The 23,123-nt window shown below is 48.9% G+C and overlaps 1 protein-coding gene across 2 annotated transcripts; it reads right to left on the reverse strand.

Annotated features, from left to right (window-relative positions):
- Nucleotides 1–2,861: 2,861 nt before the first annotated feature.
- LOC119703580 (serine/threonine kinase 11 interacting protein) lies at nt 2,862–23,108 on the reverse strand. Of its 2 annotated transcripts, XR_005257666.1 has the most exons (25): nt 22,802–23,108; nt 22,500–22,702; nt 20,359–20,433; nt 20,036–20,131; nt 19,008–19,115; nt 18,734–18,805; nt 17,638–17,767; nt 17,373–17,476; nt 16,494–16,583; nt 15,415–15,456; nt 14,751–14,918; nt 14,365–14,446; nt 13,891–14,259; nt 13,517–13,707; nt 12,453–12,563; nt 11,558–11,753; nt 9,654–10,151; nt 8,064–8,179; nt 7,775–7,872; nt 7,427–7,605; nt 7,094–7,178; nt 6,527–6,609; nt 4,797–5,023; nt 4,215–4,495; nt 2,862–3,625 (listed from the first exon to the last, which is right to left on the reverse strand). XR_005257666.1 is itself a non-coding variant. In XM_038143667.1 (24 exons), exons 1-24 carry the CDS (start codon nt 22,854–22,856, stop codon nt 4,355–4,357), a joined length of 3,519 nt encoding a protein of 1,172 aa, XP_037999595.1. In that variant the 5' UTR covers nt 22,857–23,107; the 3' UTR covers nt 3,659–4,354. The 2 variants fall into 2 exon arrangements, 1 of the variants encoding a protein (XP_037999595.1); XM_038143667.1 differs by lacking the exon at nt 2,862–3,625 and having other exon boundaries at nt 3,659–4,495; nt 22,802–23,107.
- Between the last annotated feature and the right edge of the window lie 15 nt (nt 23,109–23,123).

The raw sequence follows: 23,123 nt of genomic DNA on the forward strand, positions 1-23,123 counted from the left end.
TGCAGCTCAGGAGGGAACTTCTGAGAACTTCTTCCTCCCCGCTCAGGCACAGTGCTGCAAGAGAGGCATCCTCTGAGATGCCAGTGCCAGCCCCTGCCTTGGCCATCAGACACAGTGTGCAGGGAGGATGCAGGGCCCAGTCTGGCTCTTGACAGCAGCCTCAGTTTCTGCTCTGATCAATACAGCAGGATGGGCTGGGATCTGCTATGACTGTCTCTGCTTTCAGGGACAGTGGCAGTAGGGCAGATGGTGGGGCTGAACGCCCTAGGTGTGTTTGCTGCGGGGTGACATGGACAATGCCTGGCTGGTGCTTGGCAGTGGGGTGAGGAAGCCAGCTTCACCCTCTCCAAGCAGGGCTGAGCAGACAGCACTGGAGGTAGGTAGCACTGCAGGTAGGCACCATGCATCCCTGGCAGCAAACACGCTCTTCCCAGATTAAACAACTTGTCTGGCACGGGGACAAGGGGTAGACAACTCTATTACGGACTGTTTGTCCTGATACAGGACAGCTCCATAACTAGCTTAATACCCTTCCTCTGATAAGGGGCAGAGAACACTCCATTGCAGCAGCACAAAGGTGAATGACCATGCCCTCCATCAGAGGCTGAGCAAAGGCTGAGATGGCTTTAAAATAGTTTCCTTCCCTTTTATCCCCCCACTTGATTATGCAGCACAGTGGGGGCACAGCCTCTGCTCACCTCTCTCATGCTACGGTGTCCTTCACAGTTCCTGGGTGCTGACTTCTGCCAGCACCGTGCACAGCACTTGAGCCCAGCCTGTGTTGCTGCTCCTCCCTGCCTGCCAAACTGGAGGGTAGCCCACAGGGAAGGGCTTTACCCAGGCCCCAGACACTGCTCTGTGTGCTGGGTAAGGATCCCTGGCACCTTGGAGGGATGAAGCTGGCCAGACAGGTCCATGACCCATGAAGAACATGTGCCCTTTGCTGCTACATCTCACGTCCCCTGGAGATGAGGCCAGCAGGGATATTCTGCTAGAAGTAAATGACCAGTCACTCCAGTCACCAGGCTTCTCTAGTTCAGCACGGTGCACTGACAGTTAACCCAAAGCTATGTATGCTCAAGGCAGTACTGCTTTAGAGGGCAGAGAGATGCAGCAGGAAGCACTGAAATAGCCAAGCCCGTGACTGAAGGCATCATTTTCATTGATAACAGCAGAGTAAAGCAGGGCTAGTATGTGCCCGTGGAACAGTGGTGGTAGCTTCAGGCTCATGGCAATGGCCTGCCTGAGCCCACGGCTGCCTGCAGCCTGAATCTAGAGCCCTATGGCCACCCCAGCCTGGGAATCCTTTCAGCTACATACACCTTGACAAGAGACTGCTACAGGCAAGCACAGGCAGGGAAACAGAGGTTCAGAGCAGCCTTGCTCTGTGCTAGCAGCTGAGTGCTGGAGCCCAATGCACCCAAAAAAGGAGAAGAAGAAGAAGCAAAATCCAGATTGTTTAAGAGCACAGATGGGTGATGGCATAATCAAAACTGAGGCAGGCAGAAGATATCTGCAGCTGGTTCAGTATCTATTCCACCTTTCTGCAAACCTCAGCTGTCCTATACAGCCCCAGTTCCTACACAGCCATCAGTGGGATGCCTGCAGTGCTGGATGGTGGAACGTGTTAGGGGAGCCCTTGCACACACCCAGCTGATGCAAGGAGACCAGTTAATGTAATCACTGCACCAGGTGCAGGAGGCCCTACAGCAAAGCATTTGTGATCATGGAGTAACCAAAAAGGGGTTAATCTGTAATAAACAGGAGAAAATGCTAAGCGAAAAGAAAGCAAGTGTTTGATGAAGAGACAGGAGACAGGTTGCAGCAGTGCATGTAAGCTTTCCTGGCAGTGCAGCAGCCAATGGAATGCAGAAAAGCAGGATGCTGTTAACACGACTAAGAGGCTGGTGCTGAGCTGGGAGCGCAGACCACCATAGCCATGGCAAAGAAGAGAAGCAAATGAATAGTCACCTCTGAAATAAAAAGCAGGAAGAGCTTGAGAAGAGCTGTGAACAGGCACACAACCAAAATCTTTGGTTCTGGCAGTCCACACTTTATCAGGCCCCTCAACACACACCCAGATACTGGAGTAGCAAAGGTGCAGCTTGGCTAGGACCAGAAAAGCAAGTTCCAGGGATGAGTTTTCTCAGGGAATCAGCTTGAGCAGAAGAGACATCAACGAGCTAGTCCAGTAACTCCAAATTTGACTCTTGCCCTTTGTGAAAAACGTAACTCTAGAAGGTGAAGGCAGAACTTACACAACCTCCTTAAATGGCAAGATGAACACATAAAACCCTCCTGGTGTTTACTGGCTCAGCTCTCTCAGAGTCCTTCCCCCAGACAAAGCTGGGGAGTGAGCTCACTCCCACTTAAGATCTGAGATCCCCAAAGGAACAGAGAGCAGCAGCCATATGCTGATTGAGGAAGAGGGGAGAAAGTGGGATGAATTGTGACATCTGCCTCCAGACAGTACAGATCTATAGCAGGCTAGATAAGAATACTGGCTACTGCAGGCCTTCAGCAACTCAACTGCCTTTGGAAGTGACAGAAGAACATCCAATAGTACAGTGGCCCCAAAAAAGAGTGGCCTTCAGACCTAGGATGGAAACCGAACTTCCTGCTCCCCTAAGGCTATTAGGATAGCATAGATGGGTTTCCATGAGCTGGAAGGGAAACTTTATTGGATTTTTTCAGGGAAGCAGCAGGATGCAGTGGGGCCAAGTCCCTGCTGTTTTCTCGATGACGGAAACTGAAGCCACTGACACCAACTCTGGACATGTGGAAAGTTTAAATGTCATACAGACTATTGTGAATAGCTGCCATATTCAATATCCAAAGAAAACAAGCATCAGGTCACTGAATGTCTTTATGCAGGTCTTTATAAAAATCAAGATCACATTGACATAAAATACAGGTTTGTCACTAAGGATTGAACAGACAGAAAACTTGCCCCGAAGCTGTGGACTGAACATTCATAGGAAAACAGAGATGCTGTTCTGGGAAAAGCTACCATCAGTAAAGGTCCCTACTTAGGGTATCAGATCCCACCTATCAGCACCTAATGTAACAGGTCCACTTTTGCCCACCCCCACAGGGAGCTTCAACTGCATCAAAACATCACACACAGTTCTGTCTTTGCTCTTCACAGGGCCTGGGCAGAGACTATGAAATTAGCAAAGCCCTGGCCAGGCAGCAGCATTTTTTGAGCCACATTTAACTCTGTAGGAGAAGTTGAGACAAGGTAAAGCTCCCTTTGGGAAAGAACCTATAGGCAGACACTCCCACCTCCACAGCCACACCAACAGCTCCTGAGAGAGGCAAGCCTCTTGGGGCCTGTGCAGCCAGTAAGCAGCGTGCTGGGGCTGAAAGGCCACAGGATGCCCACCTGAGGGCAACTGTCAAAGGAGAACACCACAACCTGTACCTGGTGTCAGTCTAATCCTGTTTAAAACTTGTTCCTTTTTTGCTGCTTGGAAGCCGGGAAGGTGAAGAAGATTAGCCTAACAGCCTATTCACACCCACCCTGAACAGGACAGGGAGAATGGCCTGAATCCAGTGAGATGTTAGGGAATCCTGGAGGCAGCAGCAAAGCTAGTATGGAAGCCCTTAGAAAGATATTACAGCACTGCAAAAGAATGAAACAAGGAAAACACGACAATTCAATAAATATAAGCTTTTATTACAATAGAAAATAGTAAAACTCATGTTAAAATAGACTCTTGCTTTTGGACTGCTCAGAAAAAGCCTAAGCCTTGCTTATACTTGTTGGTGCCCATCAAGGTCCTGACCCCTAAGCAATGAGCAACACACTTCTGTGCTGAGAACCTCGAGGCTCCTTCCTCCCAGTGACAGTGAAAGACTACAGCAGCAGACTGAGCCATGCCCCATCAGGCAGAGAGGCAAGGGCTCTCTGTGGGGTTGTGTACAACATGCTTCATCCCCTTGTGCAATCAGGCTCCAGTTTGAAGCAGGTAGCTTTAGGGAAACCATGGACAAGAAGGAGGGAGAGGAAAAAAATCATCAGCATATAATGATAGCTGTCCTGAAACAGCTAAGAAGGCAGCAAACGCATCTGCCAGAAATGGCACCTGACTGCCTTTGGGTAGCTTACACACTATTACCAGGAACACTCTCCACCTTCTCCTTCAGTGGCCAGTCCAGTGCAAATAACTGAATGTGCAGTCTGAACCATCATGTGCTCCCCCCTTACTCACCAGAAGGGGCCAGGGGCAAGAGTAGAGTGGAAAGCAGAGGCCACAGGACAGCAAGGTCAGATGGGAGTGGGAGACACTTGTGGACCACTGCTGGCACAGCAGCACTTGACTGCAAGTTCTGCCTGCTCCAGCTACCAGGCTCACTCCAGTGCCTCATAGACAGCCTTCCGGAGCTCAATTGAGAACATCTCCTCCCAGGGCCCACGGATCCACTCCACCAGCTCTACCAGGAGCTCAGGGCACTCTGTGCGGATGTGCCAAGTGCTCTCTAGCTTCAGTACCTGGCAGGGAGGAAAGGTAGGGAGGTGAATGAGCAGACTGGCCTGACAGGCACCAATCAGCCCTGAGCCACCATCCCCCAGCACAGCTGCTGGCCCCTCCTAATTCCTTTGTGACCTCCTCGTCCCTCTCTGCTGCCAGCAGTCGAGTGTCCCTTGCATGACTTTCCACTGTGCCCCCCTGGCTCTGTGGTACAAGGCCCTAGGTTAGGATGGGAGATGACAGCCCCAGGACACTCTTGCAGGAACAGGATCTGAGCAGTCAGCCCCCAGCATCCTGACCCCACGAGCACCTCCCGCTTACCTCATCGTAAAGCATCAGCTTGATGTCACAAGGACAGAGGCGATAGGTTATGATATTGCTAATGCTGGTGATTGGCTGCTTCTCCTTCAACTGTATGTTGCTCCTAGGAGGCATTTCTGCCTCATGGTCTTCATCCAAGGAGGGCTGCACCTGCCACTGGTGATTCTCCTCCAGCAGAAAGAGCATGCTTCGGGTACTCAGCAGGGTCACAGGAAAAGCAGATGCCCCTAAAAGGATACGAGGGAATAAGAAAGACTTTGCTGAGAGCCTGAGTCACCACAGAACCAGCTTTGCTCTCCATTCCTCCCCTAGGGAAATCCTTTACAGCAGCAGTGACTTGGGTGAACGACTTTATCCAGCTTCCTGACTGAAGAGGGGACCAGGGTACTGAAATGTGGCTGGGCTTGACCTGCTTATCCAAGCTTGTTGCAGGGGCATGCACATGAAAGACCACTGCCCAGCAAGGCTTGTCCAGCCCATGCCTTCAAGTGAGGCAGGAAGAGTCACTTGTGTCCTTTGACCTCTTAAACAACATTTTACTACTCCTTAGTTAAAATTTGACAACTGCAGCTCAAAGCCTGCCTTTTTTGGCCTGAATTTGTCTGGCTGCAGATATCCGATGGGTGGAACAGAGAGCACACACATAGAGTTTAATACCAAGCTGGGATGCGTCATAAATATGACAGGAAGTAAAGTAGTTTTGATAAACTTTAGGCAACATAAATATAATCCAGCTATTTTAGTGGATGCAAATTAAAAGCACTACAACTTGGGAATAAGATGCACAGTAATAGGAAACCATTAGCAAAACTGGCTGAGGTCACAGGGGATCACAAGCTGATGCAGCAGTATGTTGCTTTTCTGATCACATCACACTCCTGGGAATTAGGAGGACTATCAAAAAGGCAATGTTTAATTAATCCTGTATACTTGGTAATGAGATCTCAGCTGGAACTGTGTCCAGTTTTGGGCACCATACTCTAAAAGAGGAGAAAACTGTAGAGTAAGAAAGATGCACTCTAAGTTCTCCCTCTCACATACTGTTTGTTCAGCTTGAGGATAGCAATTAACATACTTCCCACAGATTCCTTTTGATCCTCACCCTCCCATGCCTCCCCAATGGTCAATGGTGACCAAGGGTACAAAAGCTTAGCAAATGTGATTAAGAGCTAGGTTGCTTTTTTTTCAGTGTCCCAAGATATGACCATGCTGGAATTGCTCACTGAAGACTCAAACCTCAAGTTTAACACGTCTGTTCCTCAGCAAGGCCTGGAACAAAACCTGAAGGGCTCTAGCAGGCTCCTCCTGTACTATCATCTCAGGTTCTGGACACTTACTTCTGTTTTCCCAAATGAAGAAGCCTTTCAGCAACTCACACAAACCATCTGTTTTTATGAGTCCTTATCTTTCCCTCAGATCAGGGCAATGATCCAGCCCTCAGATAATCTCTAGCTTCTCAAGCTGTCACTGAAACTGGTGTGCAAGACCAGCTGCTCCCTAGAGCTTAAACTTCCATGTAGAAAAGGACTGCGAGATTTGCTGGATGAACAGAAGTATGCTGCTATTCTACACAACCCAACACTAGAAAAGAGCCCTCACCCATGCCCCCAACCCATTTCACTGCTGGAAAAAGGGCACAGCTCTTTTCCCCGAGACTGTACACTAAAATCACAAGCATGTAGCAGACAGCACAATGTGTAAGGACATCTGGCTACTGAGATCTCCTGTACCTTGGATCAGGTATGCCAGCAGGTAGAAGAAACAAGCATCATCTGCAGCTGCAGAATCTGTGGTCTTGCAGTCCAGCAGAGGCCTGGAGGAGATACAACAGTGGACTGATAAGGAAGCACTCCATTTCCAGTCTAGGTTTGCTGTGAACTAGCTACTGGTCCCAGTCCTCTTGGGGAAGGGAGGGACCCATATCTCATCCAGATAATGCTAAGTCCTCCCTCTCCTGGTCCTCTGACTACCGCCTTGCCAGCCAGGAGCCAAATGCTTCTTGCAAGTAAGAAGGCTGCCCTATGCCTTCCACTTTTTCTCCCTCCATTATCCCCTGGCTCCTCCAGAAGAGCTGAAGTTGCCCTGCCTGGCTCAGCCCATGACACCCCTTTGCCTGTTCACCCTCTGTGCAGCAGGCACTTGAGACAGCTGCCTTAAACCACTAACAAAGGCCTGGCTGCAACTCCAGTGGTGGCTCCTGCTGTGCTACCCTGTTTCCAGCACTATGCTTCCCAGGGTCTGCTGGACAAGCAGACATCCCTTTCTGCCTGAAATCCAAACCTCTCACAGGCTCTTACCATAGCCAATGTTGGGGATTCATTTCCACAGTGGGGATTTCCTTCACCTTACTCCTGTGCTTAGCAGGCAGTTCTTGCATGAGATCTAAAGAGGGGGAGAAGGCGCGTGTCTTTTATTGCAAACCCAAAGGCAGTGTGTAACACTTCAGGACACTTCTCTACTGTTCAGAGAGGTGTTCCAAGTTATGATGGCAGCGAGATTCTCTCCCAGCTCTTTTTCTGACCTGTCAAGATGTTTACTTCCAACATATATCCAACAATAGCTGTCCTGATAGTTCCCCAAGAACAAACCTTTCAAATCCTCTCCCCATGCCCCTACAGCTCTACTCTTACCTGTCAGGGTCTGCAGGAACTGGTCACAGCAGCTTTGGTTCCGGATCAGCAGATTGTAGGAAGTTTTTGGGTTCTCAAACTCCATTCGCAAGGTCTGGTGGCAGAGTCCCACTTCCAGATGAGAAATATCAGACAGGTAGTGAGAGTCATTCTTCTTCAGCCAGTCTGCAGGTTGTCCCCTGAACACAGAGCACAGCCCTCAGCTGCAGCAGGCTGCCCCACGTCAGACTGCAGCAGGGGGTTTGCCAGAAGAGCCTGTGCATGTCATCACCCCTCCAGGGTAAGGGCAGCAAGGCTAGCACAGGCTGGCACTACCCAGCACTCACAGACTTGCTGCACGGTCCTCACCTGATAGCTCCAGTGACTTCCAGCACATAAATCTTGAGATCAGAAGCAACCAGGATTGAGAGGAACTCTCCTGGCCGGCCAAACTTCACCATGGCCACCTAGAGCACACAGAGGGTAGGTCAGAGCTTTGGCCTGCCCCTTGACAGCTCATCCACAGAAAGGCCAGACTCAAAGACACTTGAGCTCCCTTCACACCCCACAGTCTCTGAGATGCCACCTCAGTGCAGGACTTTCAGGGTGGCAAGAGGGACAGCAGAAGAGTTGTAGGAGTAGTGCTGTGGGAGCTCACCTTGAGGAAGCACTGGAACTCCTCAGCATTTTCCTCAAAAACTTCCATGTCCAGGTACAGCTTCAGGCGATGATCCACTGACCGGAAATCCCTCGTGTTCAGGACGCTGTTTACAGCTGAGGAGAGCAAAGGGCAGCAATGACACTGTCCCCTGACCAGGGGCTGCCCGAGCATGCAGACAGGCACCAGGGCAGCAGTGTCACTCCCTCTGCACACCTACTTCCATCAAGCCTCTCCTCAAGACAAAGGGCCAAACCTGTGGGCTCTACAGGCCACAGGTCTCCATGTGGAGATAAAAGAGGAATTCATTGCTCCAACACTTGCTTTTTTTTTCAGATAGACAAAGCTTTAGTCGAGGCCAGATTCAAACTGTGCTTGGCTGTTCAGTCACAGAAGGACACTGCTTTGCTCCTGGATTTGGCAGGAGGGCAATTCTTTATCACAAAGCCAGAAAGATATTTCTTATTTCAGCTGGTGTCAGCTCAGTCAATTTTTTAACTGGCTTTGATTGTGGCAAGGTTAAAGGGACTTGAGGAAGACACCAATAAAACTGCTAAAGAGTATAATTAGGTTTGTCATGAAATTGTATAACCAAAAAATTTATACAACAGCAACAGTACTGCCCAAGAGTTCACGCTTCCCAGCAGAGCCTGTTCTCCCCCAGAAATGCTACACTAATCAACCACTCCTCACCAGGAACTTGCCATAGGCTCAGTTTTAAACTGGGACCTTGCAATTTGTCCCTAGCAAAGAGACTGCCTTATTTCTCATACTTCAACTGTACAAGACTGAACACAGCAACCTTAAAACTACACTGACTCCTCTTCTGAGACACAACAGTCTTGAAGGATTGGGGGAGACCTCTATAGATCAAGGAAACAATAGGTTGTAAATCAGAACTACACTCAGCTGCAGTAGAGTCACTTGCTGAGCTACACCAGATAACCTCCACAACTCCTTTCCAGCTTGTTATTCTGTAAATCACAAGCTGATACCCAGGCAAAGGCAGTCTGCTACATCAGAAATCCAAGGTCCTTCAGAAAAATAATTTGTGGACCTCCTGTCTTGCATGACAGCTCTCACACAGCCAGCATGCAGTCTCTTGGGCAGCTTCTGTCATCTGAAGCTCATAAAAAAAGTGAGGAAAGCACAAGCAACTGTAGATTCACAAACCAGAGCCTCCTACTAGCATGCCAGCCTCACACTGCACTTAAGCCAAAGAATAAATACAGAGGAATTGCGCATACTATTCTCCAAAGGTAATGCTCCAGCTAACAGCTCATGGATGCCACAGGAACCCAGTATGTCCATAACTGAGCAATGCAGCTCCCAGAACAAGACCCTATTACTCAGAGTCTAAGCAATAAGAGGTATTAGGAGCTGACTCACTTTTCCTACCTTCAGGCATGAGGACTTAACAGAGAGGGGAATGAAAATCTCTTCTCCTAAGAACCATATGTTCATGGCTGCTCATACTTGATGTCCCCCTTCCCCATTAAACAGGAGGAAGTGTACCCTGCAAGCACCAGTGATAAAACCAGCAACAAGCTGTCAACCCCCCTAAACCCTGCACAGTTTCCTCATACTCACAAGGACTGAGATTCCATGTTTCCTCGGACTCAGAGTTCACAGAGAGCGGGGAAGGAGTGGGCCCCCGAGACACGCTGTAACGGCAGCTTCCCACCAGGCTGCCCCCGTTGGTGTCTGGGTGGCTGAGGGACAAGTGCTGGCTCTTCACGCCCTGCTCCTTCCCACAGCCACCCTCTGATCCATGGCAGGTGGGATGAAGAGTGCTGCCAGGCTCAGGCTCAGCGCTCAGCTCCGGGCTCCTGGCGCTGTTGCTGGTGTCTATCTCTGAGCTGTCCTCCCCACCAATGTAGAACTTCCTGCTTTCACTGGCCAGGACAGATGTTTCCTCTGGGCCCTCCTGCTGGCTGCCTCCCTCCAGCACAGAGTCTGACAGGTCCTCACTCGTGTTGTCGGCACCAGGCGGCAGAGGTGTGCTGGAGCACTCCTCTGAAGGCAGAATGACCACATGGTCACTGGAACAACTGGGACAGGCTATGGGCTCACCAGCTGCTGCAGGACCTGTGAAAGATTTTGTCAGGTATAAAGAAAAGCCAGAACAGCTCTCCCCAGCAAGATTTTACTTTCCCCCACCTCCTCTGCAAACCACGAACCGTCCCTTCTCAAAGTAGAGAATAGTTACAGTCTGACTCGAGCAGCTTGTTGAGCAACTTGTTCAGAAGCATATCCTACATACCTCCCCTAACAAATCAACCAGAAATTCTGGATCAGTGCCACATGAAATAGTTCTGCTCAGACTTAGGGTGCCCAGTGTGTACTGTGGTTGCAACTGAAACTGTATCAGAGCTTTGTCTCATGACTTTCCTCCACTTCACATCTGCAAGAGCTCACGTAACTTCAGAAGCCCAAGCTCATGAACAGTCAATCCAATCTTCCTTAGCTACCTCCATCCCTAGCATGCTGTGTCCCTTCCCCAGCTGTCCTCATCCCATCTGACACTGATTCCTGTTGCTATCTTCACCCACACCAGAACAGACTCCCAGCTGGATCATGGGATTCCCATCATTCTGGCAGGAAGAAGAAAGTATCCTGGGGTGGAGAAAAGTGCTGCAGCCAGGACAGCACTTCTGTGTTCACTGCAGTGCTTCAATACCAGGATACTTTGCCAAACAGCATCTTCTCAGCTACAGCACTCCCCACTTCAAATATAAACTGAGCTTTGAAAAACACAGCAATCACAAGATGCTTACACAGGACTAGCCACATCTCAGCTGAAATACCACATCTAGTTTTAAACAGCCAAAGAAAAATGTGAACAAATGGGAAAAAGTACAAAGACCAGCAAGAAACTGAATGTATGAGATACGACTGACAAGTAAATTATCTAGAGAGTTGAGCTTATTTAGTCTAGAGGACAGAAACCAGGAAAAGTTGCTAGGGGAGAACAATGGCCCTCAAGTACAAAGAAAGGAATAAATTGCTCCTCTGAAGTGGCAGCAAGAGTGGGCTTAACATCACGGACAGGGAGACTTAGATTAGGGTTCTGGTTGTTTTTCTGATATCTAACATCCCAAGTTTTACCTGAAATACTGATGGAGATCCACTGGAAGCTTCCGTTAGCAAAAGGTCTTTAGAACAAATAAAGTCTCTGTGGCAGAACTGACTACATGACCTTTAAGTGCTCTCCCAGACTTCAGTTTCCAGCACCCTTGTGTTCCCCCAGGCCACCCAGAACAGGAGTGCTGCTTGCTCAACCTTAAACCAGTGGTTTATTCCTGCTGGGAAAACAAGGCAGGCTTTTCCCAGCCCAAGTAGGCCAAGTGAGAGTTCATCCCACAATAGGTTTTAAATTCCAGTACAGACAACACATCTCCTGTACATTCCATGCTCTGTACCACAGCTGCCGCCCTGGAAGTCTGCCTGGGCATTAATTAGCAAATATCCTTCTTCTGGGCACTACAGCCTACCTTGATCTGGGGCAACTAGAGTCTCCAGGATTTTGGTGTCTCCAAGCTCTGAAGAATAGGAACCTTGATGCCAAGGGGGCAGGGACTGTGAAAACTCCTGCTTGCATTTCAGGCACTGGAGCTTCATGGATCCCTTCTCTTGGTCCTGATTTCGCTGATTCTCCTCAACAGCTGGGGACAACACTTCAAGGATATGCTGTAAATAGCAGCACAAGGAAAAGGATGCTATCAGGTAGCTATGATTGTCCTAATAAAATCAAGCTTCTGACACCAGCAAGTCTTCTCACGTGCCTCACTACAGCATTTCAGAGTGTAAGTGGTGCAAGAACATTTCCCAGCTGTGCAAGACTTGCCAAGGGCATGGAGCTTCACTGCAGAAGACCAAGACAACCTGTTTTTGCAGGTCTGTGCCTGAGAGCTACATACTGACAGGCTCCCTCTGGAACTCTGATCTCAAAGGTCCCATCTATTTGTGTCTTGTCTCTTAACAACTTGTTCAAATGTACTTAAATGGTATCTTGAGAGAAATTACTGAACGAGAGACCAGAGTCCCTACAGCAGTTGTGCAGACATAGCACTGACATCCACTGTCCAGAGGACCAAGCACAGGCCAGCACATCACTCAGCACCCACAAAATGATCACTAGCTTGACTGCAAACTTTTCATCCCAAGAGGGAGAAAACTGCAAGACTCTCTCCTTGAGAGCAGTGTTTATGCTACAGGAGCTCCACTGCCTAGGGCCATGCTCACAGGCCCTTCCACAGTGTAAGGAAGAAGAAGAAACAACCAGACCCTGGCAGCAGGTGCTCACATGCTCTGAGAACAGCAGCCCTATGCTGGCTGGAAGAATTCATTGTCTTGCAGTAACAGTGTCCCCTCCCCAAGCCTCCCCACCTGCAGACACTGCTCCGGGCAGTCGTCAAGCACCACGTATCTGCGCTTCTGCCGGTCCTTGCGGATGTAGCTGAAGTGCAACGTGAGGACAGGGAAAACTCGCTCCAGGTCCTGCAGGAGACAGAAAACACCCTTTCTAGGATGAGGGAGAAGCTTTCACAAACTACATTTGCTTGCAAAAGGCTGAAACATGGCCATAGAAGCACTTAATTTAGTGCGTCCTAAGCATCCCTCCACAGCTGATAGCATTTGGGAGTCTGGTAAAATGGGCAGAAATAAAGAAACAAATATAAAGCGAGTAAGTGCTGACAAGAATCGCTTTGAGAGCTTGAAAAATTGCATGAGTGCTTGAAACTTAGAACACTAACTCTCAAGGCCTAGAACAAAGCATTTCAACCAAAACACCGTTTTCATAAAGGTATTTCAGAAGAATATCAAACCACAAACATTCAAAAAGGCACAAGGGCAGGGTTTAAAAATGAGTTGGAGCTTTTAGAGAAAACAGAATTAGAGAAACCTGTGAACATGTCTGTATACAGACTGAATGTTAAAATCTTACCACACGGAAAAAGGGATTTCCAGACTCCCTTTCTAAAGAACCACAAAAGCCAAATAGGGCTGGTAATGCTAAAGTGTGCACCTAGAGCAGATGGCAAACTGCCCACTGAGCTGCCAGACTAGACTCTGTGTTGCTCTAGAAACAATGCAATCCACAAAGAGCCCTCCAAGGCCAGGGTGATATCCCAACGAGGAATGGATGGGAAGGAGATCTCCATTTCATTTAAGTTCCTCTTGAGAAGTCTCTCATTCCTCCACACCAGAACAAGTCCAGCCATTGTCTTTAAATTGCAGCTTTGGAACAGATTCGATGCTGGCTTCTGCTGCATTATCGCAGGTAGTCTAAGCAATACAGATGCCATTAGATACACAAGCATTGGGATGAAGGGATGCGCAATCAGGCTTTGCAGGAACTAGGAAAAGACCTGCAGGATTCTCAACAGGAGCCCAAATCCAGAATGCTGCCATACACAGGGGACAAAGGCTCACAGAGAAGTGTAACTCACCATCCTCTTCCAGGTTAACTCTGAGGTCTCCACACTCTTCAGGCATTTCAGCTCCAGCTTGTGGAGGACTCTGGCAGCCTTCAGTTCCACCTCAATCACATGCTTAGCTGTGACTCGCAGGAAGATCCAGTCTGGCTCTGGGTCCCCTTCACCTTCTATTTGGCTCACCAGCACTGGCTGGCACAGGTCCACTGCCAAACAAGACACAATACAGGTCAGTACATGCAGTAGGCCTTCAGTTCTGCTGGACCTAGGTCCTTACCATTCCCACAATACTGGGCACCATGATACAGCTTCAGCGACAAATCACATTTGATTAATCTATTTTGTTGTCATCCAAACCCTTAAAAACAGCAGTGAAAGGACCTGTTTACCTTCTACCTTCTCCTCTTCTTCCTCTCCAAGCATTAGCTCATCTGCCTCCTCTTCTCCTCTCTCTTCTCCTTCCATAGGCTCATCCAGCTGTACTTCAGGCTCTTCCTCCTTTGCAGTGTCATCCAAAGGAGGAGAGGATCCTTCTTCCTGGGATACTTGGGGCTTTCCTTGCTCTGGGTCAGAGCTCTCGCTCTGCAAGTCCATTGCAGCAGGTCTGCCTGTGATCTCATCTGCAGAACGGCTGCGGGACATGACGGGTACTTGGTCATGCTCCTCCAGGTGTCTCTTGTACTGCAGCCAGTCAGCACCAAAGCGATCTCTGAAGCTGGCCAAGCGCTTCATCTCCTTCTGATGCTCAAGGACCAGACCTGCAAAGAGAAAACTTGGGAAGTATGAAGGTAGCCACCAGGCCAGAGCACTCTTACCCTGGGCAGTTTAGCTGCTATGTTATTAAGGAAGATGACAAGCCTCACCAGCAGAGAGGGGTAACACCTGGGGCTCGTGTTCTGTGTCACTTGGCTCCGAAATACTTGCTCTGCGCACTTTGACTTTTCCCTGGGAAAAAACAGGATAAAAGTAGTTGTGAGGAACTAGAACAATGAAAACAGCACCTGATGATGGGCTCTGCCAAGCTGAAGGGTTTATAGCTGTTACAGTGTAGGGACACACACCCTGAAACACTTGTGAGGGTATATGAAGGTTAATATTAAAGCCCCTTCCTAACACACAGCAGTGTAGAGGCTCACTAACCATGCAGTCAGTACCAGACCACATCTCACTGCAGGAGGCTTTCACACCAAGGCATCGCCTTCACCCAACATGCCAGCTACTTGGCTGAGAAGCCATGTCAGTCCCAGACCTTGCTTTTCTTTCGAGGGACCCTGACGGCCACATTCTCTGACGGGGACTGGCTGTCACTGAAGTCTGCAGCACAGGAGCTCTCCAGTGCACTGCGGTCCAGTGCAGTCTTCTCTGAGGTAGAAGTGTGGATGGACTGGGATACACTTTGCACAAGTCTTGGAAGGTGCTAAAGCAAGAAAAATAGAGTATTTCCAGCTGAGTGCAAAGGGCAGACAAGGTAACCAAACCACAGCTCAGGCTGACAGCCTTCCTGCTCCTCACCCTAAGCTTTCACCATCTCAGTCAAAGCATTGACAACAGACCCTGCCTGGCTGATTGCATTGTTTATCACAACCACTCTCATTTATCTCAATCTCTGCCTTTCTTAAAAATAGCAGATGGGAAACTGATAACTATTTTGCTGACATGTAGCTCAAGTGTCAAGTACCAGTACCTGAAGAGGAAACAGGCAAGGCTCCAAGTCCTGTAAGGCTACATAAGCCAGAATAAATTACACTGGCCCATTCCAACAATTATTAGGAATCAGCATGGACTGAGACAAAATGATCTGTGTCGAAGTCAAGGTAGCCCATAAAGATTTAATAGGACACATGACAATGCAAAAACCTGTCAGAGTTCCCAGTCCCAAAGCCACTGAGATCAGTTTTAACAATTATACTTACCATTAGGTCTGAGGACGAGAGTGGCTCCCCATCCAAGAAGAACTGTAATTAGAGACCCATTTGCAGTCAGATTCCATTTGGCTGGCACATACTCAGGACAACTTCTGCTGACTCCTACTTCCCTTCAGGCCACCCTAGGGTTGGGATCCCTGGCAATAAAAATTGCAAAGAAACAACCCTGTTCCTGCCTATCCACCACTCCTTTAGTTGTAGCTACCTGACTTTATAGCATGGAAGGCCAGAAGGGACCGTTGTGGTTTTCCTGTTTACAGACTTTATAACTTCCAGAAATGTATCCAAGACAGTTCACGGAAGAGGTACAATGGATTATTCTACAACAACTCAAATTGTTTTGAAAGGTACTCACTTTCACCTCAAAGCCTTTATCCTACTTCTAGCCTGACTCCACATAACTTCCAGTAATTTGAGCTCTGTGAAAGCTTTTTCCAAGATGCAGTTTGAAGACAATGAATTCAGCCATTTGCCACTAATATGAAGGGCAGACCAGCTCTGGAACACCTTTGACCCTTAGCAAGTAAGTTTATTCTGCTAAACTGTCAAAACACTGGCTTTGCTGGCTTCTTTATTTGAAATCAGATTACCAAGAACTGACCTAAGCACTGGAGTGTAAGGGAACAGTAATGACACCTGACTGAGTGCAGAGTGAAGGAGACAAAGAGGTGGCCATGGCTGCCAAAGTAGTACATAATTTGGTAAGGTGGGCAAAGACTACGAGTTCCTTCATTGCACAGTCCAGCTACATCATTACTATCTAGCAAGAACAGAGTAAAGTTCCTTCAGTGAGCAAAACCGAAGAAGTAGACAGTGAAGACATATTAAGATTTGAGGTGTTCCAAACCTGAGATCAGTATTCAACTCTGTGCTGGCCAGCACATCACATAAAAATTTAAGGTTACTCTACTCTACTGCAGGTAAAAAAAAAAATGCAACCACAAAACAATTACCACTGTTACACAGCTGGAATAAATCTGCAAGTTTCTTTTCCCTCATTTGCCCCAAGTGTTAGAACACCCTATGCCTTCAACAGCAGGAGCAGAAGGCAGGTGTCCAGTACTCACATTGGAGAAGGCTGCCCTGGGAGACACATGGACAAGGGCTGCAGATCGGTGATTCTGATGGAACCATATTGGGTTCCCCTCCAAATGCAGCTAGGTGAGGGAAACAGACAAGTTGTTACTAGAAGCAATATTCTCTACCCCAGTCTATCCTGCCTGCAGGCTCCAGTCTTTCTCTCTGCTTCAAGAAATATCCTTGCAGTGGAACAGTTATCAAGCCAGGAGAGGACTAGGCTTTTAAAATGCTTCCTGAAATTAGTTCAGCAAATAGAGAAGCAGATTAAAGTACCTCCTACTCATGACCTAAATCATTCTGAGCTTCTTCAGTACTGACTCTGAGAAGTGTTGAAAGAACAGTCCTTTGCAGGCCCAGAGAAGCTGTATATGTCCCATCCCTGGGAGGTGTTCAAGGCCAGACTGGATGCGGCTTTGAGCAACCTGGTCTAGGGGGAGGTGTGTCCTTGCCCATGACAGGAGGGTTGGAACTAGATCTTTGAGGTCCCTACCAACCAAAATCACTCTCTGATTCGATGATCTTCCTGCACAAGCACTCTAGTGACTACCACACTCCTTCAGACTTCTCTGAATACACAAACAGGATTATGGGAGGATCTTTACTGAACTTGGCAATGTTAAAATCAGAAAGGACGAGCAAGGAAATGGGGATGAATATTTGAAAAAAGTTAGCTTGAGGAAGGATCACTAAAAATGAAGGCTGAAACACAGGTGTCTGTGTAAAGCTCCATCAGTTTTCTGCAATAAAATTAAATGCTCAAGAGTTGAACTTATCTTTCGAAACACTCTGGTTACCACAAAGTCTCCATCTTGCACACCCTGACCATGAAATCCCTAATTTACCAACCCATCAGGCTTTCTGCTTACTTTTTTTAAATAGTGCAGAGTGGACAATGGTGCCAGCTGGGCATGTTCCAGCAGCAGGTTATAGGCCACATCCAGGTGCTGCAGATTCACAAGCTGTTCCACCCCTGTGAACAAAGCAAGAAGCCATCAGCATGCCAGATGACATAACCTCCCCCAAAACCGAACCCTAGTAGAAATAGTTGTGCCCAAGATTTCAAGTTCCGTCCATTCTCAAGGACGACAGGAAGGCTTCAAACTCAGAAATGCTTCTCCCTTGTGGGCTCACCATTAATGCTGTCGAGCTCATTGTTGCGCAGGATCAGAGTCACCAGCTTGGATCGGCTGAAGATGCCAAGGTTTGGCACCTTGGACAGGAAGTTGTATGCCAGATTGAGGTATTCTAGCTCTGTAAGGGTCTGTTCAGAGAGAAGAGCAACACTGGATCAGTTGGGACCTTATCTCAAAGCCTGGCTCTGAACTCAAGGCAGGGCACTAGCTTCTACCATTTTTTTCATCCCAACAGGGTGTACCAACAAGTGAGTTTCTTTAGACTGTTTCTGCAGGAAGAGTTCAGTGTTCCCATTGGGAGTGGTTTATTTAAGGGCACTCAGCACCATCTGACTGCTTTACAGAATTTGCCAGGAGCACCTTTCTCTTTCCTCACCAACTTCGATGGAGCATAGGAAAGGACTGGACATCCTGCCTCAGCATAAGGAGTGAACTACCAGAATAAACCCTTTCTTACCTTTATAAAGATGATGGGGAATGATACATTGTGAGCCCCACCAACTCCATGAAAATCTGCTTCATAGCTTTCCTTCAAAGAAGCAGATCCAGCCCGGCAAAGCATGGATTTCACTGCTGTTCCCCAGACACACACGTGCCATCGTGATGGACTATTCCTTTTCTAGACTAACTCACTGGTTTCTGAGAGCAGGAAGTTAATGCTACTGGCAGTTTGAACAAACTGAACAGTAAGCTTCTACAGCCCCATGCCTGGCTACATAATTCTCACCTGCTGCACAGATTACAGCAAAGTCTCGGCCACAGTGGAGCGCCCATCCTGTGAGGGACTGTACACACAGAGTACCCTGTGTGTATCAGTGCATTTACCACTCAGCCACGCTGGACTGCCAAGTGACAACCAGAACTAACTCTCTGTCTTAGAGGTGAGGAACACTGCCTTCTCTGCCTCAGTAGCACTCAGACTGCACCAACAGGACAACGGTTTTCAGGCTGCAAGCGCTAGCTCTGAGCCACACTACATCTGTGATTTCTTTTATTATACCTCACCTAGTGGGAATGTGATGTCAATGACTACAGAATTGTAGCAGTATCCTCTGCACAGGATGAAACTCTGCTGGTCAGCCCAAAATACTCACCGTTAAATAGTGCTCACAATCCTGGATCTTGTTGTGACTCAAATCCAAGACCCTCAGAGCATTCAATAATTGCTGCGGGACAAAAAGATACTAGATCAGATCCTATAACTGTTTCTGTTACAGCATGAAAAGCCTCTGCTGCTGGGAGAGGCCAGCAAAATTAACACTGCCCTCTTCCTCCCACCCAGACCTAGCAGCATCAGTAACAGAAGGCCTGGCTCTTGTCTGTGATCATCTCCTCTCCTCAGCCATGCAGGAAGGATGCCCCACTCACCAGTGAGTCATCCAAGGCAGTGATTGAGTTATAGCTGAAGTTCACAGTCTGCAGTTCCAACCATGGGAGAGCACAGCTCAGATCTCCACCACATGCTGAAATTATTTCCTAGGAGGAAGACAGGAGCCGTACCTTGGTGAGTACTAGCTGTTATAGTAAAAGCAGATGAACACAGGAGAACAATCTAGAAGGTGGCTGACATATTGTGCTTTACAGACAGTAAAGCACAGTATTTGTGCTTAGAAAGGCAGTGACTTATGTCCCTAATTCAAATATTTGGAGGTGATGGAAATCCCATGGCCAGATATTTAGAAAGAAGGGAGATGCTTTTGTTTCCTACTCTGAAGTGGCAATAGTTAACCTAATCTGTTAGATTTCTTAGGCTTAGAACACTGAGCACAAAGATTCATGCTAACAAAATAATTTTCAGGCCTCCCTCAAACAAAAGCAAGATACACATTTGTATCCTAACAGATAAAAAGCTCTGAAAGCACTCCCTACCATCAGCCCCTGTTCTCCAGCAGGTGTCTTGCTTCTACATCCCAGAGAGAAGCCCAGAGGCCCATGGCCAGCACAGCCCATGCTACTCAGCTCTTCATGGCTGGAGCTTGCCTTCACTTATCAGAAATGTGCTGGGCAGCAGTACAGGTAAGACACTGGGGCACAGCATTTCCTCTGACAATAAGCTCAAAAAAGGCTGCTGAGGTACAATGAAATAAACCTTGACCAGCTGCAGTCCTTGAATGTGGAAACAGCCAGATACACAGAGCTGTCAGACTTAGCTGACACCAATGTTGTTTAGAGCCAGAAATTCTCAAGAAGCTAAAGAGAAGATTACAGAGCACATATGCTTGCAAGCAGGGAATCCTTCAACACTGCTTAAGACAGGAGAAGGGGGATGAAGCCATACACAACATGAATGAATAAAAGGGCTAACACCATCTCCTACATCTTCCCTGTGTGAAGAGCTGTAGGATGAAGACAGCCTTTCTCTTGCAATTTACCCCATGAGCCGTGTAGACACTCACCTCCAGTGTACTGATACATTTGCAGCAGGTTAGAGATTCCAGCTGAGAATAGACAAATCGCAGTCCCCGGAGGCAGTGTGGAGGGACAGACCTCAACTGCAGCAGTGATGAGAAAGTAAGAACAACATACATCAAAATATTACAGTGGTGGAGCAGATCCAAGTTTTACCCCAAGCAAGCGTTGCAGGAGTTTAATCTTAGCCTTCCAGGGAAGCCACAAAAGCCTACCTAGTTTTTAGGAGTAGAGACATTCTGCATCCACAAAACTAGCCAAGAAAACCCAAAAAGTAAGACTCAAAACCACTCGTGCCATCTATACTTACTTCCAGATGCCGGAGGGACTTGAAGGGGAAGATCTTCACAGCAGATTGCAAAACACAGTTTGGAACATGAACAAGCTGGAGAAATGAGAAAAGAAGTCTCATGTCAAGCTTGATTTGTGCTGCATTACCACTTTCCTGGTGCACCAACTGCAGCACCTTGAACAGGCTGTCCCTCCAGCTCGGGTGATCCCTTAAAAGCTCTCTCCCAGTGCTGGTAGTGGCACTGTCTCCCTGGATCCATAGTACAATAGAGTTCACAGAGAACAGCGTGTTTGTAAGTGTGGTCTGCCAGCCCACAGAGCACCTCTTCATCTCCCCTGCCCACATGGCTACACCACTTTCAGCACCACTGGGAGGTGTGACAGCTGGATTCCTCATCAGCCACAACCAGCAAATCTACTAAAGACAAAACTAACTGCTGGAGGTATGTTTATCAAACAACTGAGCAGAACTAGCACTCTGGTGGGAGGTGTGCATGTACATTTCACCACAAGAGGCCAAATAAGGCAAATCACAAGCAGATACAATGGAAAACAGAGTTGGTCTCCAAGGCATTGTTAGTGTTAGACTGAGGTGCCTGCAAACCTCCTCTTTGTATTCTGTAGTACAGCCACGGGCCCTTTCAGCACAGGGCAGTCAGGCTGTGTTCATGTACCATAAAGCAGCTTATTAAAACCACCTTCTAATGCCTTCTACGGACAGTGTATAAACAGTATTTCTGGCTGCTACTGAAAGTGAGTAATGAAGCAGTTTCCACTTCCACTATAGACAGCAAAGTACTACCAGAAAGACCATCTCTGCCAGTTACATATACATTCACACAGAAGTGACTCATCAGATGCAGAACAGACATCCTTAGGCCTCATCACCACTACTGCTTCCACAGTTACAGCCCTGCCAGGAGTGAATCACTGCCCACTGCCTGCCAGCACTAATGCTGTGTGTTGAACAAGAGCATTTGTAAGGGGAGCTTGCACTGGCAAGCTCTAATGATGAGTTCTAGCAAAGTTTATTTCAGATGCCATTCTTGCTGTGTGTCTTGATCATCTCCTCTCCCTCCACTGTCTTAAAAATCTGTCAGACTGATATAAATGATTAGCCTCTCCAAATAAACCAGTTACCAGGCATCAGTGGGCAGCTCCCCCTTCTTTAGAGGCTTGTTCCAGAGAGAGCACATTTTCTAGTGAACAGGAGTACTCACCACAACATCCTCCTGATTGCAGTGTCCCTCCCTGCCTCCTCCTGCCAGGAGACCCATGTTTCTCCGCAGACTCTGGTCCCCATTCTAATCTCCCCACTCACTACACTGTTACAAAATCCTCCCAACAACATTCTGATACCGCTCCACTCTCACAGGGAAAACAGGTTTTTAAAGACATCACAGATTTTAGTGCTCAGCCACAATACCTTTTGAGCCTCACTGCAAAACCCAAAACAGCTGCTAATGCCTCTTCCCCTTTCAGACTCCTTTCACCTACCCGACCAACCCAGAATGTCTCAGTGCCGAGTAGAATCACGTGCAGCATCATTGCACTTGCCACCTTTCAAAAACCTCTCTGAAGAATTTCTTGATCTGCAGTTTTATCTTTATTACAGCCTCTTTACTATAGCCTTTATTGTTAATGAGTTTACGTTACTAGAAATATCCTGTGCTGTGAAACCCAACCAGAACCACTGCCCAGGCTGCCGAAGTAAGCAGCAGCCTCAGAGTGTGTACAGCATCTGCCCCCTCTGCTCAAGTTCCCTGGCTCCGCTACCTTGGGCACATCAGTCATCACTCCGGGAGCACTCAGCTGTGCTCAGGTGCCAGATACTGCCTGAATTGCTCGAGCCCTTCAGGAAATAATAATTTCCCCAACAATGACAACACCTTACCAATGTCAGAACTTAATTAACTCCTGCTGCCCCCGTTTTTAACTCCGAGAAACTTTCTGCTGAGTTGCGCGGCTGATCCTAGGTAAGCAGCTATAGACTACCGTGCTAAGCGACGACTCCACGCAAGAGCCCTGGGAGAGCCCTCTGACCCACGGAGCCGGCACGTCAGACGGGGACAATGGGCACCAAAGGAGGCTGCTCTAAAGCTGTGCCTGCCACCTCCACTGGCCGGCCCTGCAGCGCGCCCGGCCCCGCTCTGTACGGACCTTCAGAGAGTGAGTCTTCTGCAGGACGTCGAAGAGGAATTGCGCCTGGAGGATGGCGGCTGTCTCGGCGGGGTGCGAGGGCAGCGCCACGAAGCCCCGGTTCTGGTTGCGGGAGCCCAGGTGCTGTTCGAAGACCTGCGTGAGGTGCTGCAGGGTGGAGGTGAGCAGCGTCAGGGTGCTGGAGCCGTCCAGGACGAGGTCCCCTGCAGGACAGGGAAAGGACGGGCCAGGCCGTGAGCGTCCACGCACCGGGGGCACTGACACGACCCGGCCCGGCGAGGCCCGCGGCGGCCGCCGCTCACCCGCGTCCTGCAGCAGCCGCGCCAGGCCGCGCACCAGCGTCTCCGCCGCCGCCATCTGCAGCGGGGAGGCCGAGGCGACCCCGGCCCGGCCCGGTTCGGCACGGCCCGGCACGGCCGGTCCCGCCGCCGCTGCGCCGCTCTTCCGCGTTACCGCCGAGGCGCGCCCTTCCGCCGCACCAGCGAGGCGGCCGCGGCTCACATCCGGTTGCCATGGAGCCCGCCCCAGCGTCCCCCTCCCGCTCGGCGGGGCCCTCGCCCCCCGGCCCCCGCCCCGCCGCCGCCCCGCGCCGCCGCCCCGCAGCCCCCCCGGTCAGCGGCGGAG

Source organism: Motacilla alba, chromosome 7 (assembly GCF_015832195.1).
Source record: "Motacilla alba alba isolate MOTALB_02 chromosome 7, Motacilla_alba_V1.0_pri, whole genome shotgun sequence".
NCBI lineage: Eukaryota > Metazoa > Chordata > Aves > Passeriformes > Motacillidae > Motacilla > Motacilla alba.